At 40.2% G+C, this 15,838-nt stretch overlaps 1 protein-coding gene and 1 long non-coding RNA gene across 5 annotated transcripts in view; one reads left to right on the top strand and one right to left on the bottom strand.

Annotated features, from left to right (window-relative positions):
- LOC123381584 overlaps positions 1–15,838 on the top strand; it is a 66,654-nt gene that overhangs the window by 38,953 nt on the left and 11,863 nt on the right. For both annotated transcript variants that reach the window (XR_006588782.1, XR_006588781.1), the window contains exon 2: positions 10,188–10,283. This is a non-coding gene — a long non-coding RNA (uncharacterized LOC123381584). The remainder of the gene's footprint in view (positions 1–10,187; positions 10,284–15,838) is intronic.
- Positions 7,212–15,838, bottom strand: part of MFSD14B (major facilitator superfamily domain containing 14B) — a 74,402-nt gene continuing 65,775 nt past the window's right edge. For all 3 annotated transcript variants that reach the window (XM_023243180.2, XM_003995301.6, XM_023243181.2), the window contains 5 exons: positions 14,857–14,928; positions 13,154–13,266; positions 11,768–11,865; positions 9,643–9,785; positions 7,212–8,957 (listed from right to left, as the gene is read on the bottom strand). In XM_023243180.2, coding sequence (XP_023098948.1) covers positions 8,706–8,957; positions 9,643–9,785; positions 11,768–11,865; positions 13,154–13,266; positions 14,857–14,928 — 678 coding nt within the window. In that variant the 3' untranslated portion in view covers positions 7,212–8,705. The remainder of the gene's footprint in view (positions 8,958–9,642; positions 9,786–11,767; positions 11,866–13,153; positions 13,267–14,856; positions 14,929–15,838) is intronic.

Genomic DNA, 15,838 nt, shown 5'->3' with positions numbered 1-15,838 from the left:
CTGGTCTCCTTGTGTAATGAGACCTTCCACTGCTGGACCTGAGGCATATATTGCTAGAAAAGTGGTGGTAGGGTTTGTTCCAGTCTTCTCGAGGAAGGGACTCATAAGCACCTGGACTGAGGCAAATGTGATCTGGGAAGGGTAGATCTGCTGTGGAGTGAGTGGCTGGGGCTTGGTGTAAGCAAGTTAGGTAGTGAGTGTGGGTGCTGCACTGCTTCCCACTGGTGGCCATGTGTTTATGGTGGGGAACAAGTGAAGGAAATAGCGCCTGCCAGCCCCTTTGTTCCTGGAGGGTCTCCTCACCTCTCCTGGCCATTCTCTGAGATGAGTAAATCATTCTCCCTCATGTCTGCCCCCATGCTGTATCTCTGCTGGCTGTTGATGGTGCTTTGGCTTTAAGGGTGGGGATCGAGCTTCCTAATCACATCCAGGCTATCCCATAGCCAAGCCTGCTGATTTTTAAAGTTTCTGACTTTAAGTCCAACTGTATGTAAGAACTCACGAAATTTGGCCCATCTCACTTTCAAAGCCAAATACCATAAGGTTCCCCGTGTAAGGATTGCTGGGGTGATAGTCTGTTTTTTGCCCTTTACACCACTGTGTAAGGCTCCCTCTGACCATAGATGGCTATAGTCTCTTTTCACCCCAAACCTACGTCTCTGCCCTCCCTACCTTATTCAGTGTGGTCTTCTCTACCTTTAGCTGTGGTGTTTGCTCTGCCAATCTTCAGATCATTTTCTGGGGTATTTATGCTGATATGTTATCTAGCTGTATCCCTGGGACAAGGTGAACTTTGGGTCCTCTGACTCCACCATCTTCCTGGCTTCCCCCATCCATGAGACTTTTTATTGTCGTTGACATAAAAATTGTGTTTATTTAAGGTGTACAACTTGATGTTCATGATATGTATCTTAATCTAACCATTATCTCATTGCTTTGAATTCTGTAAGCTTGCAAACTTTATTTTATACAAAAATATATGATTGTGTACAATTTTAATCAGAAGAGTAATAATAATAAAAACCCAAACCTTAAAGGATGGAGTTCTGACAGGGTAGTTGCGAGAGACAGTATTTGGTGCTCTCAAGAGCCAGAATACAGGGGTTTCGGGCCCAAGAAAGTGGAGGGATTCCTACCATCACACCTACTAACTAACCCATCTGTGCAGTTCTGAGAGCTGCTAATGGGAGGGATGTGGGTAACACTGCCACAAGGTGACACAGCTATGGTTCTACTGCACTGGAGGAAGCAGCTGTCCTTGGCCTCCTCAGGCAAATGGGTCACTGACATCAGTGGGCAAAAGGAGGGCTCTGCCTGGAACTCAAGAGATTCTCTGGGGGCACCTCTTACTACAGCTGGCCCTTGAACAAAAAGGATTTGAATTGCACGGGTCCACTCTACATGGACTTCTTATGAAACAATACTGTAAATGTGTGTTCTCAAGATTTTCTTAACATTTTCTTTCCTCTAGCTTACTTTTTTGTAAGAATGCAGTATAAGATACATGTAACATACAAAATATATGTCCTTGTCAAGAAGCGCCTATTAGTAGTTCAGTTTTTGGTGAGTCAAGTTATGTGTAGCTTTAACTGCACAGGTGTTTGGCACCCTTGCCCCCCACATTGTTCAACTGTACTTCATGCCCAGTAGAGAAGTTAGGAGAAAACTATAGCTACCCAAAAAATGGCAGGACTGTGGAAGATCCAGATACTTTAGAAACGCAGATCTGTGTCACAGGGGAGTTTGTGGCAAGGACCAGAAGCTCACTGTATCTTAGTTCTGCCCTGCCAAAAAGGATGCTGGAGGGACACTGCAAACTGAAGAAGAGGCGTGACTGACTCCTTCCTGTCTTCTCACTTCTTCATTCTGGTGATGCTTCTGCATGCTGGCAGTGCAGTTCTTTCTGAGAGTGACAGCCAAACCCAGTTTGCTGGCAGAACCAGGTACACTGTATCAGCCCCCAGCCATCACCCCACAGAACTTACTTCCAAGGCTAGAAATTCCACCACTGGCCACCTGGCAGCCCCTCTTCAGATGTCTGAAACCCAATCACTTGGGGACCCTTTCCTAAGACCCTAATAATTCAGATGTGTATTCTTCCCTTCTTAGCCCAGGGAAACTGCAGTTGTCACCCTCATGATACTTTGGAACAGTAGTTGTTAAACTGTGGTCCCATGATCGGCAGTCACTTTCTCCTGGGAACTTGTTAGAAGCGCAGATATTCTCAAGCACCACATGGGTCTACTAAGTCAGTTAACTCTCATGGTGTGACAAGGGCTCTCTGCTTCACAAGCCCTCCAGCTGACCCTAATGCATGCAGAAGTTTGAAAACAACTGCCTTAGAGTTCTCTGCTCACTCTTTTAGTTGCCCATTTAATAATTCTTTCCATTAAATTATTTGAATAACTGGTGTGGGACACCCTAATAGAGTGGCATTCTACCAAAATGTTTAAAGAACTATCAACACCAATCTTTCTTAAACCCTCTGAGAAAACAGAAGAGGGAACTTTTCCCAACTCATTCTACATGGCCAGAATTACCACATATATCACTACAAAAGACTAATATCCCTTAAGATAATAGATACAAAAGTCCTAAAAACATCAAAAATAATTAGTGCACTGCATCCCATAGCATATTAAACTGACCAAGTGGGATCTAGCTCAGTAATTAATGCAAGGGTGGAACAACATATGAAGATCAACCAGTGTGATCCATCACATTAATAAGAGAATGAAGAATAAAACAGTCATCTTGATGCAGAAAAAGTATTTGACAGAACTAACATCCTTTCATAATTAAAAAAAGAAAACAAGACACCCAACAAACTAGGAATAGAGGGGAACTTCCCACAACACGACAAAGGGAATCTATGAAAAACCTCCAACTAATATCATACTTAGGAAGTATGCCTGCTTTTGACAGTGCTCTTCAACACTAAAAATTCTAGCCAGAAAATTAGGCAAAAAACTAAAAGACATCTAAACTGGAAAGGAAGAAACAGATCTCTGGAGATGACATGATCTAATATACAAAAAACCCTAAAGAATCCACAAAAAAAGAACTCTTAGCACTAATAAATTCAACAAAGTCGTGGGATACACAATCAACACACAAAAATTAGTTGTATTTCTATACACTGGCAGTGAACTATCTAAACATAAAATTAAACAAAAACATCCCTTGGTCATATGGGTAGAAACACTTAAATATTGCTAAGATGGCAATACTACCCAAGGTGATCTACAGGTTCAATGCAATCCCTATCAAAATACCAGCTGCCTTTTTTCCCCCACAGAAGTGGAAAAGCTCATTTTAAATTTTGTATGAAATCGCAGGAGTCACTGAATAGTCAACTTGAAATAATAAAGATGGAGGATTTACACTTTTTTATTTCAGAACTTACTGTTGTAAACCTAGCTATCAAAACCATGTGGTACTTGTATAGGAACAGGCATAGAGACCAATGGGATAGAATTAAAAGTCCAGAAATATGTACTGGCACAAAAAGACACATAGATCAATGGAATAGACTAGAGAACCCAGAAATGGACCCACAAATGTATGGCCAACAAATCTTTCGCAAAGCAGAGAAGAGTATCCAATGGAAAAAAGTTTCTTTAGCAAATGGTGCTGGGAGAACTGGACAGCAACGTGCAGAAGAATGAAACTGGACCACTTTCTTACACCCTACACAAACATAAACTCAAAATGGATGAAAGACCTAAATGTAAGACAGGAAACCATCAAAATCCTAGAGGAGAAAACAGACAACAACCTCTTTGACCTCAGCTACAACAATTTCTTACTCAACGCATCTCCAGAGGCAAGGGAAACAAAAGCAAAAATAAACTATTGGGGCCTCATCAAGATAAAAAGCTTCTGCAACAGCAAAGGAAACAATCAGCAAACTAAAAGGCAACTGACAGCATGGAGGAAGATATCTGCAAATGACATATTGGATAAAAGGTCAGTATCCAAAATCTATAAAGAACTTATCAAACTTAACACCCCAAAAACAAATAATTCAGTGAAAAAAATGGGCAGAAGACATGAATAGACACTTTTCCAAAGAAGACATCAGATGGCCAAAAGACACACGAAAAGGCGCTCAACACTGCTCATCATCAGGGAAATACAAATCAAAACCACACTAAGATACCACCTCACACCAGTCAGAATGGCTAAAATTAACAACTCAGACAACAACAGATGATGGTGAGGATGCAGAGAAAGAGGAACCCTTTTGCACTGCTGGTGGGAATGCAAACTGGTGCAGCCACTCTAGAAGGTGGTTCTTCAAAAAATTAAAAATAGAACTACCCTATGACCCAGCAAGGCACTACTAGGAATTCATCCAGAGGATACAGGAGTGCTGATCCAAAGGGGCACATGCACCCCAATGTTTATAGCAGCACTATCGACAATAGCCAAAGTATGAAAAGAGCCTAAATGTCCATTGACAGATGAATGGATAAAGAAAATGTAGTATATATCTAATGGAACCTTACTTGGCAATCAAAAAGAATGGAATCTTGCTATTTGCAGCAACATGGATGGAACTAGAGGGTATTATGCTAAGCAAAATTAGAGAAAGACAAATATCAGATGACTTCACTTATGTGGAATTTAAGTTACAAAACAGATGAACACAAGGGAAGCAAAAATAATATAAAAACAGAAAGGGAGACAAACCGTAAGAGAACAAGCACAGAACAAACTGAGGGTTATTCTCGTAAACAGAGAACAAACTGCGGGTTGCTGGTGGGGTGTTGGATGGGAGGATGGGCTAAATGGGTGAGGGGCATTAAAGAGGACACTTGTGATGATCACTGGGTGTTATATGTAAGTGATGAATTACTAAATTCTATTCCTGAAATCATTACACTATATGTTAACTAATTTGGATTTAAATAAAACAAAACCAAAAACAATAACAAAATGCTATTTTCTTGAAAAAATAAAAATTCCAGAAATAGACCCCGCACATCATTGTCCATCAAATTTTTGACATGTGTGCTAACACCTTTCAGTGGGGAAAGAATCTCTTCAAACAAGTGGTACTTAGATCACTGAATATTCACATGAGAAAGAATGAGATTGAAATATCTCATATAACATATAAAAATTAACTCAAAATGGGTCAAAGACTAAAACTCTTAGAAAATAAGGGTAATTTTTCATAACCTTGTATTTGGTAACGAATTCTTTGATGGGACACCAAACATAATAAGCAACAAAAGAAAACACGGAGAGGCTGGATGTCATCAAAATTAAAACTTTTCAAAGTACACCATTAAGAAAGGGAAGACAGGGGCGCCTGGGTGGCGCAGTCGGTTAAGCGTCCGACTTCAGCCAGGTCACGATCTCGTGGTCTGTGAGTTCGAGCCCCGCGTCAGGCTCTGGGCTGATGGCTCGGAGCCTGGAGCCTGTTTCCGATTCTGTGTCTCCCTCTCTCTCTGTCCCTCCCCCGTTCATGCTCTGTCTCTCTCTGTCCCAAAAATAAATAAAAATGTTGGAAAAAAAGAAAAAAAAATTAAAAAAAAAAAAAAAGGGAAGACAACCCACAGAATGGGAGAAAACATTTGCCATTTACCTGATAAGAACCTAGTATCCAGAATATGTAAAGAACTCTTACAACTCAACAACAGAACATCCCAGTTCAAAAGGGGGCCATGAACTTAGACATTTCTCCAGAGAAAATACACAAATGGCAAACAACTCATGAAAAGAGACTCAATATCATTAGTCATTAGGAAAACTGCAAGTGAAACCACATTGAGGTACCATTTTAAACCAACCATAATTATCTATAAATGATGACAAAACAGAAAACAAGTGCTAGACAAGGATATGGAGAAATTCGCACCTTCTACATTACTGATGGGAATGTAAAATGTGCAGCTGCTGTGAAAAAGACGGTGGTGGTTCCTCAAATAAACAGTTGCCATATAAGCCAGCAATTCCAATCCCAGGTATATTCCAAAGAAGAATTGAAAGCATGTTTACCTAAAACTTGGATAAGATTGTTCATAGCAGCATTATTCATAATAACCTAAAAGTGGAAACCCAAATGTCCATTTACATTTGACTGATAAATGAATAAAGGGAATGTGGTATGTTCATATGATGGAATGTATTTCAGCCTTTAAAAAGGAATAAAATTTGACACGTGGATGAAACTTCAACATGGATGAACCTTGGAAACATGCTGTATGAAAAGAACTGGACACAAAATGTCACATATTGTAGGATTGTGTTTATAGTAAATGTCCAAAGTAGGCAAATCTCTATAAAGAGAAAGCAGATTACCAGTTGCCAGGTAATGGGGATAAGGAGAACTGGTAGTGATTGGTAAGGGATATGGTGTTTCTTTATTGGGATAATGGAAACGTTCTAGAGACAGTGCTAACAGCTGTACAACAACCATGTGGATAAGTTAAAAACCACTGTATTGCACACTTTGGAATGGTTAAAATGGTGAATTTTATCTCAATTTTGACATTTGTTATGCTGGGTAAGAAACTACAATTTTGATAAGCAGTGGTAAAAATGTCATGGGGGCATTTAAAAATATTGTGGCAGAATTGTGGTACATAGAATTTACCATTTTAGCCATTTCAAATAATTCAGAGGCATTGAGTACATTCACTTTCATGCAACATCTCCAGAACTTTTCTCATCCTGCAAAACTGAAACTCTACCCATTAAACAAGAAGCTCCCGCTTGCCCTTTCCTCTAATTCTGGCAACCCCCATTGCACTTTCTGTCTGAATTTGACTAGCTACTTCACAGAAGTGGATAACAGTCCTTTTGTGCCTGGCTTACTTCATTTAGCAGATCTTGAGTGTTCATCCATGTTGTGGCGTGTGTCAGAACTTCCTTTCTTAGGCTGAGTATTTCATGGTATGTGTGTGCCACAGTACTTTCATCCATGCATCCAACACTGGACGTGCAGGCTGCTTCCACTGTTTGGCCATTGTGAATAATGCTAATAAAACAGGCATACAAATATGTTTGTGTCCCTGGGTTATTTTTTTAATAAAAAAAAGTAATGGTTTGTTTTTAAAGGGAGTCTGTTACAAATCACTTTTTTTGAAAATAAACCTATCTTTTGCATTAGCTTAAGGATTAGCAATTTAGTTGATAGCCACAGAAAAGAGAACCTGGAGATTGATGGTACTATTTGCTTTAAAGAAACACCAAAGACATAAAAGTATCCATTGCAAATTTATTATGCATTAGGAAGCTTAACTTAAAAACCAACAGCATAGTAAAAAGATATGTTATCTGTTCATAGCAGAACAGGTTTCAAAATATATTTTCTTTTAAATGTATTCAGTCAGTACACAATCCTTATAAAAAATGTATATATATTTTTCTGTCAACACCTTCATTACATTTATAAATACAAGATTTACACAGCACCCCATCAAAAAAAAATTTAAAACTCCTTACAAATATCTACATATATTTCATACCTATAAAACTTTCAGAGGAGTGCTCTGTTAAAGGTGGGTGGGCCCTAGTTAATGGTCCATTTACTGGTGCAGCAAAATACATATAAATCTGTAAATTTTTCTGTCCATAAAACATCTCGAAAAATTAGCAAGACACTTATTTCTGAAACTGAGCTTCCTAAACCACCATGTTTTAGAAAAGAATTTAATGTGCATATTCCCATGAGATTCAAAAGTCAGATAAACAGATGGAAATACTGACTGGAAACAAATGCACACTACAGAGCAGTTAAGGCAGGAGTGTGATGAATGAGAAAAACTCAGAAGACAAATGCAGAAGATGCAGCAAGGAGCAGATGGTAATAATACGTTCTATGGTCTGAACTTGGATATAAACTCTACCGGTATCCAGTCACTAATTCTCATCCTCACTTAGTAATATTTATATTGTCAAAAACTTTCTTAGAAGCTTCCTTCAATTTCTGTGTTGCCACCAGACTACTTGATGTGTATTTTTCTTCTGTAAAATCACCTTGGATCTGACCCAAACACTAGCAGTCTGAGTTGCTAGTTCTTCATAATCTAAATTTTTAAGAAAATTTTCCTTTATCTAGTAAAGGTTATCACTGATCAGTATTAATAATGTCCAGAGGTTTATATGCTCAATTTCATTCTAGCCAAGAATAGGAAGTAGAAGGAAAAGGAGAATAAGACTTGGGTTTTTGTTTCACCTTTGAACAAAGGCAAGAGATCCCTGAAACTGAGTGACTCTTGGAGTGGCCACTCACGAACACCTGTGGGCTAAGCGGGCAAGGATCAGAGAAACAGGAAGGAAGAAAATAAGAAGGGACTTTTCACTTCAACTCTTGTCCACACCACCCTGTACCTTCCACGGAAAGGGAGATGGAAAGACTATCACTCCAGAATTACTCAAGGAAAGCCAGCCTTCCTACCACAGATACGAAATCTTTCTATTTAAGTTTTGAAGTGTGGACTCCAGATGACTTTGAGAGCTGCAATACTCTTTGCAGGAAAGTACTTCAAATCTTGTTCTAATGTACAAACAAAAAGAAGAAAAGAACCAGGAGGAGGAAGGAGGCAGAAGGGTGGAGGGAGTCACTTCTCAAACCTGGCCCTGAAGGATGCCGCTAATACCTTCCCTCCAGCACCATGAAATCTCCTATGTGGTGTGGCTCCCCATGGCTCTTAGAGACGGCATCTGCAGAATCCTCCTTTCTGCCCAGTTTACAGCTCGGTGCACTGATTCCCAGACTCCTCGAAAGAAGAGAGCTCCCAGATGCTGCTGTCTTGCAGCAGTGGCTCAATGTCCTCATCGCTGCCCCGCTCTGGCATGTTGGTCAGGCTGCCGCTGATGCTGTTGCTGTGTTTTTGAATTCCACTGCCTTTACTATATTCAGGGATGAATAAGGCAACCAGGAAAGACATAAGAACTATACATGCCCCAAATAAAAACGGCGGGCCTGGGATGACAGCTCCCTGATGGGCAAGGGAAACAAATGGAGACAAAGAATTAGGTTAGTCTTCAATCCAAAATTAGTCCTAGGTGACTCCCCAAAACCATCAAAAAGTAAATCCTTTTTTCATAAGCAAATGTTGCATTAAGTATCAAGGCAAAATCTAACAGAGCTTGGTGTCCGGAATATGACAGAGGGCAACCAGTCACTGCTCTTTGCACCGCTTCTCAACTGCTTAGATGGCAGTTGTGGATCTCCAGTCCTACCCTATAACCTTAGGTCAGCACTCTGTTCATGAACATGAAGAGCAGTTCCATACAGAAATTAATACTGAACACTGCTTTGAAGGAAGGACTGAACAAATATCAAATAAATAGGAAAAGCACTCTACTCAGTTTCTAGCAGGGATTTAGGTCATCTCACTTTTTATTTGGCCTGGTTGGGCTTCATGGAAGGAAGGCTTTCTGACCAGAGTGCTTGAGTAGGTAAAAACGGACTCAACAAGATTAAGACAGAGCTTTTGAAGAATATATTAAATCACTGAAATGATCCTTCCCCAATCCCAGGAATGCACGGAACACAGCACTTACTACTACCAAATACAATAGTAACATTCTATAAACAAGAACGTTCTCCAAATTTAAGTTCAGAATTTGCTGGAATCGGACACAGTGGTTGTTATACAACTAGACTTATCACCAGTTTACCTGCAAGGCAGTATTATCAGAATTCAGTTCCGGTTCCAACTCAGTCAGTTCCACATGGAACATGTAGAATATGAAGCCATACAGTGCTGGCCCCAGGCCATTACACAGTCCTCTTATTCCAGTTATGATCCCCTGGGCAACTCCTGTATCAGAACAAAGAGAAGGGAGCCGGTCTTCTCAGAAAAGCATCTCAAAATTAGGGACTTACATAAAGTAGATAAGGGACTTTTAGCCTACTGTAGTTTCATTTGGTGCACAAATGTTTTCTTGGTTTTACTGTGTCCTTTTAATATGGTCTTACTCTCTGCCCTAAGATCTATAAGGAGAAATGACAGAGATGTTTGTGAAATCTCTTTTGGGGCTGAACCCTGCCCCCCCCCCCCCCGCCCTCCAATAACAGCTAGATCCTTCCTATAAATGGGGAATAATAAAATGAAAAACTTTAATATTCCTCATTTACAGGTAATTTCCACTTTTCTATGGAATGAAATTTTCCTTCTCTACTCATCTAATGGTGCTTTAAGAATCTCCCCTTTGTCTCCCAGAGCCCTGGTGTAAGTCCACAGCAGCCCCAATGCCGTGTACTCCCATGTTCCTCATGGTGACCTGTACTGAAAAATCCCAGAAGGACCAACTTCTAGGTATCTCTGGCTTCTAACATGACAGATAAAATATTAGCCTGAAGTATATGAAATGGATGTTTCCATAATTAAAAATGTTCAAAACATTAGGTTCAACTTAATACAATGTGTTCTAATAATGTTGTATGCTGACATTTAGAGAAACATCTGTACTAAAACGTATGAGCATAACAGAAGCCAAAGAAAATTCACGTCATGAAAGACCAGATGGTGCCTGTCAGACTTCAGGGCAGTGCCCATCCCCACAGGTGGTTCACATCTTCAGAAACAATTCCTCCCAAGGACACATGGACCAGTGAACTCCCATAGTCACTGTGACACATGGCATTTGTGGTGTTCAAGTGACACTTTAAATTTTTGTTTTTAATGTTTAATTTTTGAGAAAGAAACGAGAGACAGAGTGTGAGCAAGGAAGGGGCAGAGAGAGACACACGGAATCCGAAGTGGGCTCCAGGCTCCGAGCTGTTAGCACAGAGCCTGACACAGGGCTCAAACTTGCCAACTGTGAGATTATGACCTGAGCCAAAGTCAGACGCTTAACCAACTGAGCCACCCAGGTGCCCCTCAAGTGACACCTTAAAATTGGTGAATAAGATGGTTAATTTCTGATGTGGAAAACTAGGTGCAATGAATAAACAATATTTTCCAGCCTAGTTTTTTATTAAAACTTTTTAAAAGGCTCTAACACATTAAAAAATTTTTCTTTCTAAAATTCACTATTTCCTGACTATATAGTAAGCCATTAAGAGAGAAGAAAAGGAACTGCCTGAGAGAGAAGCCACACGCACAGTAAGGATGAAGTAAGAGTCTAGATGTAGGGGTGCCTAGATGGCTCAGTCGGTTAAGCATCCAACTCTTTGACTTCAGCTCAGGTCATAATCTCATGGTTTGTGGGTTTGTGTTGGGCTCTGTGCTGACAGTGTGGAGTCTGCTTGGGATTCTCTCTCTGCCCCTTCCCCGCTCACGCTTGTGTGCACTCTCTCTCAAAAATAAATAAAAAAGAGTCTAGATGCAGAGTGCTATTCTCCACATGGTTGTCTTCATTTTGTTTCTCACTGTGCATTTAACTACACATATTTATCTTTTATCCTCTCAAAGAATCACTTCCTAAACTTAATTGCTAATGGCCTTTGATTCCAAACTAAAGAAATTTAAGTGATTACAGTGATTAAATAAAGAGCTCACTGCTTTGCTAACCAGTTCATCATTCATTATTTGACATACATCTATTCAAAGGATTATATAGTCTAGGTAATTCTTACGGTAACACAAAAAAGGAGTCAAAACTGAAAAGAGAAAATGAACAGTTCTATTTCTAACTGCTTAGTCCAGATTTAAAGACTGTAAGATCAACGCAGGAAGTAAAACAGAAAGGCATGGTTGCTGAGAAAGGACCACATGGCTGTCACGTGCTCCATGAGCCTCCCCTACTCCAGGTTTATCTTAGCTGAAAGAGGAAAACAGCGAGGGGACAGTGACCTCACCTTGCTGATCTGACTCTGCGTTCCGAGAGACAAGGGCACTGACTGCAGGAAATGTGATGCTGGACATGGCGGCCACCGTCCCTGCTGCCCACATCATCCTGCAATGACAAGACAGGCTGCAGTCAGGCAGCAGGCCAGCCCCAAGCAGCTTGCTGTTCAGAGTACAATCTGGCAAGATCACAAAGTGCTTTCTGTTTTCTCCTGTTGTGTTTATTTTTCCCTCTTCAAAAATGTTTGTTTTATTTTACCTCTTTGGAAATCTGTACTTCCTGCTTGTTTTCCCAGTACCAACTTTAGATGTAATAAGCTTAGTGAAGTTTCAAGGATTTCTTGTTTCTATAAACACATCTTCTTCACTGATTTTCCACTTTTCTCTCTGTACTTCTCACCTTTACACTGCCCTTAAATTGCTCACTTTGCCACCCCACAAGGAAGTGTCATGTGCCACCAGTGGAAACAACAGAGACCTGATGTTCAGGATCACCATGAAAGGAACGTAAGTGCATGTCAGTATTTAGTAGGAGTGTGAGCAACACGCAGCCCTAATGGCCGAAAATCTGCCTGGCCAGACTTCCTTGGGGCTGAACATGCACATCCTTATTGAAAAGAAAAAAAACCCCTGCAGTTCAACAAAATCCTTTAAACATAGCACGAGTCAGACTGAATCAGCTACTGAACCAAAGTTCACAAGACTGAAATCTTAAAGAACAAGAAGAATCAACCACTGAACCAATGACCACATTTCTAGTTCCTCTAAGTTATGTCATCCATTTACATGCAAAAAATGAGGATCAATTCTAGTATTTAAAATGGAGCTAGAAACTTGGGTATTTGGTGACCAGGCACATATTTCTTTTTGTTCTTCAGGGCTTATTTTGACCTTCCTGTTTGTGGGACTCTAATATGCTAGCAGTAATAACTGCCTTAGGGCACACATGATTTTGGAGGGGATCTTAGTGTTCATCTAATTCAGATACTTTCTTACAAAGGTTAAATCACTACCCAAAGTCACTCAGCTAATTATGGCAGTGAACCCTGTCACAACCATTTTTTCTTGTCTTCTTGTGTTGCTCTGGACTGTGTGATGTCACTAAAAATTGCCAAGTGTGTATAAAAAGTAGACCTAATTGGACGGGTTGGAAGAGGAGACACACACATTGGATTAAATAAAAACTTCACCGCTGAGGTAAAGGTAATCTGAACAAACAATCTTAGATTATCCAGATCCATCATTCCCTAAATTAGATCTAAAGACAGATTCTGAAATGTTGAATATACCAAACTCCCAAGTAACCCTTGCTTCCTTCACCTCACACTCACCAACTCAAGTTCCTGTCAAGGGTGCTTTTGTCTGTTAGTTTATGAGAATCCAAAGGAGAGGCTTACCAGGCCTGAGATCCAAAACCATACCAGGCTAACTGGAACATCTGGAAGCCCAAGCCAAGGAGGACGGTATTCTTATTCCCCAACGATCTCATCAAGATGGTAAGAAAGACTGTCTATAAACAAAGGAGATAATCTTGAGAAACCACATGACCACACAGATTTGATGCAGGCTCTGTGAGGGAAGCCCATTAATGATGGCCAGGGACCTCTACTGGCACATAGCCTGGTCGGAGACCTGGGGCTCAGGGCCTTCAGCCTCCTCCCACAAAGCCTGTTCATCTAATGCTTTGCTAGCATTACCCAAAAGGTCATCATAGCTGTTTAATTATCATGATTGAGAAGGACATGGCTCAGACTCTTAACCACCAGTGAACAGCAATCCCCTGCTGAACATTTACAGAATATGTGGGATTTTGCTGGAGGTTAACAGTGTCACAAAGTTGGATTGATATAAATTGGATTTTAACAAATCTATACTCTGCTGCTAAAAAACAAAACAAAACAAAACCCCACAAAAGTAGCTCAGATAGTCTGTAAAGAGAATAAAAGAGGAGTCTGGGTAATCAACTAACCAGTTACTATAAAAACAAACCAAAACCACAAGCAACTTGAAAGCTCAACATAATTTACATTCACTGATACAGTTCAGTAAGGAGAAATAAAAGGCTTTTGCCTTGATGCCTTCCTTTGAGCCCTGTCAATTCTAATGTGCAGGCAAAATAGTTCCATAGTCGTCTGGTTTCTCCCTGAGAGAATTCTCCCAGAAGAGGGCTCTGCTTGGCACTCTACTATATAAAGCAGCATGAAGCCATCTTAGGGAATTGGCTTCTAGGCAGTTCCATGTGGTATCTGAATTCACCCAGGCATGTCAGTGAGTTAAAGGTCACATGACTTGCCTTTTGTGGTCCTACATTTTTTTTTTTTTAATTTTTTTTTTCTCAACGTTTATTTATTTTTGGGACAGAGAGAGACAGAGCATGAACGGGGGAGGGGCAGAGAGAGAGGGAGACACAGAATTGGAAACAGGCTCCAGGCTCTGAGCCATCAGCCCAGAGCCTGATGCGGGGCTCGAACTCCTGGACCGCGAGATCGTGACCTGGCTGAAGTCCGACGCTTAACCGACTGCGCCACCTAGGCGCCCTGGTCCTACATTTATAATACATAGGGAATGTTTAATGCTCTTTACTCATTATATATATTCTAATGCACTGATTTACCACATCTCTTCAGTCCTGGGGATTATAGCAGGGTTTGCAACAGTTACTGATTTTCATTTCTGTTTTCCACTTCTGCTAAATTTTCAACATTAAAATACTGAAACATTCTCCTGATTATTTTGCAGTATCTGGAGTTAGACTGTTGTTAGTGGTTATAAAGCAAATTTTTATCTGCTGAATTGACCCAGTAGAGTAACAAGTATCCTAACAAGTACTGAAAAGTTGTCTTAACTTCCTAAATCACAACCTCAACATTCTATTAAAAGTAGAATGGTTGTGTAGACTATCTATGTCTGTTTACTGGGTCTGATACTGTACCATAGATATACAAGATATTACCATGGATGGGGAGGAGGGGGTACAGACTTATTGTGCAGGGGATCTCAACGAACATTTCTTTGCAGTTTCCTGTAAATCTAGTTATTTCAGAATTAAAATGTAAAAAAAGAAAAAAACAAAAACAAAAACGGGTAAAATGTCACTTACCTGAGCCACAATAGACAGAATTCCTACCATAGCTATGAATGCCGCAATCTTAACAGATCCAAAACCTATGACCTGTGGAAATGAAAGAAAACACTTTTGTAATAGAGATACTATAAAAATAATCCCCATCTCCAACCCACTAAGAGACAAACATAATATCACCAAACACTAGAGAGAATATGAGGAGATGGTTTGACTTTGGTGCTGCCAGCAGAGAATTTGCTCATTACCAAAGTTGGCGGCTCTCAACTTTGGCTGTACGCTGAAATCATCAGGGCAACAGGGAAGGGGGGGAGCAATGAAATGCTGTAACCCACTGGAGACCAATTAAACCTGTCTCTCTGGGCCCAGCCACAGGCATGTTTAAAAAGCTTCCATGGTGATTCCAGGAGCAGCCAAAGTGAGCTGGCAAGGATTTCTAAGCCTCTTAACCTCAACTGAAGCTCTGAAAGTACACTTTAAGTTTTAAATATCAAGTTTTAAAAAAGTTAAATATTTTTGCCCTCTATTGAAACCCTATAAAAATCGGGAAAAGGACTTAAAAACTATTATACATTCCATTCATTTAATAAATGATTGTCTTGCTTCCAGTCACACAACTAGCTGATAAAAGAGCTAGAATCTCAGGTTCCCAAATCAGGGCTGCTGACAAACAACAGCCTATCACTTGCCAATCAAATGCAATTAAAAGAAAATTGGAACCTGAAAATAGAGATTTAGGGACTATTTCTCAGCCTATATTTGTAAACATAAACATATCTATACTTAAAACAGCTTTATTGAGATAAAGTTGAAATATCCTATAATTCACCCATTAGATATGTAATGAGTTTAGCACATTCACAGAGTTGGGCAACCACCAACACAACTGCAGATGATGTCCTCACTCCTCAAAGAAACATGGTACCACATTAGGAGTCCCACTGCCCTGGCCCATCCCTCCATCCAGCCAGTGATAATACTTCTGTCTCTGGGTCTATTT

This window comes from Felis catus, chromosome D4 (genome assembly GCF_018350175.1).
Source record: "Felis catus isolate Fca126 chromosome D4, F.catus_Fca126_mat1.0, whole genome shotgun sequence".
Classification (NCBI taxonomy): domain Eukaryota; kingdom Metazoa; phylum Chordata; class Mammalia; order Carnivora; family Felidae; genus Felis; species Felis catus.
Note: the sequence above shows the minus strand (reverse complement) of the source record. Positions and strands in the feature narration are given on the sequence as shown.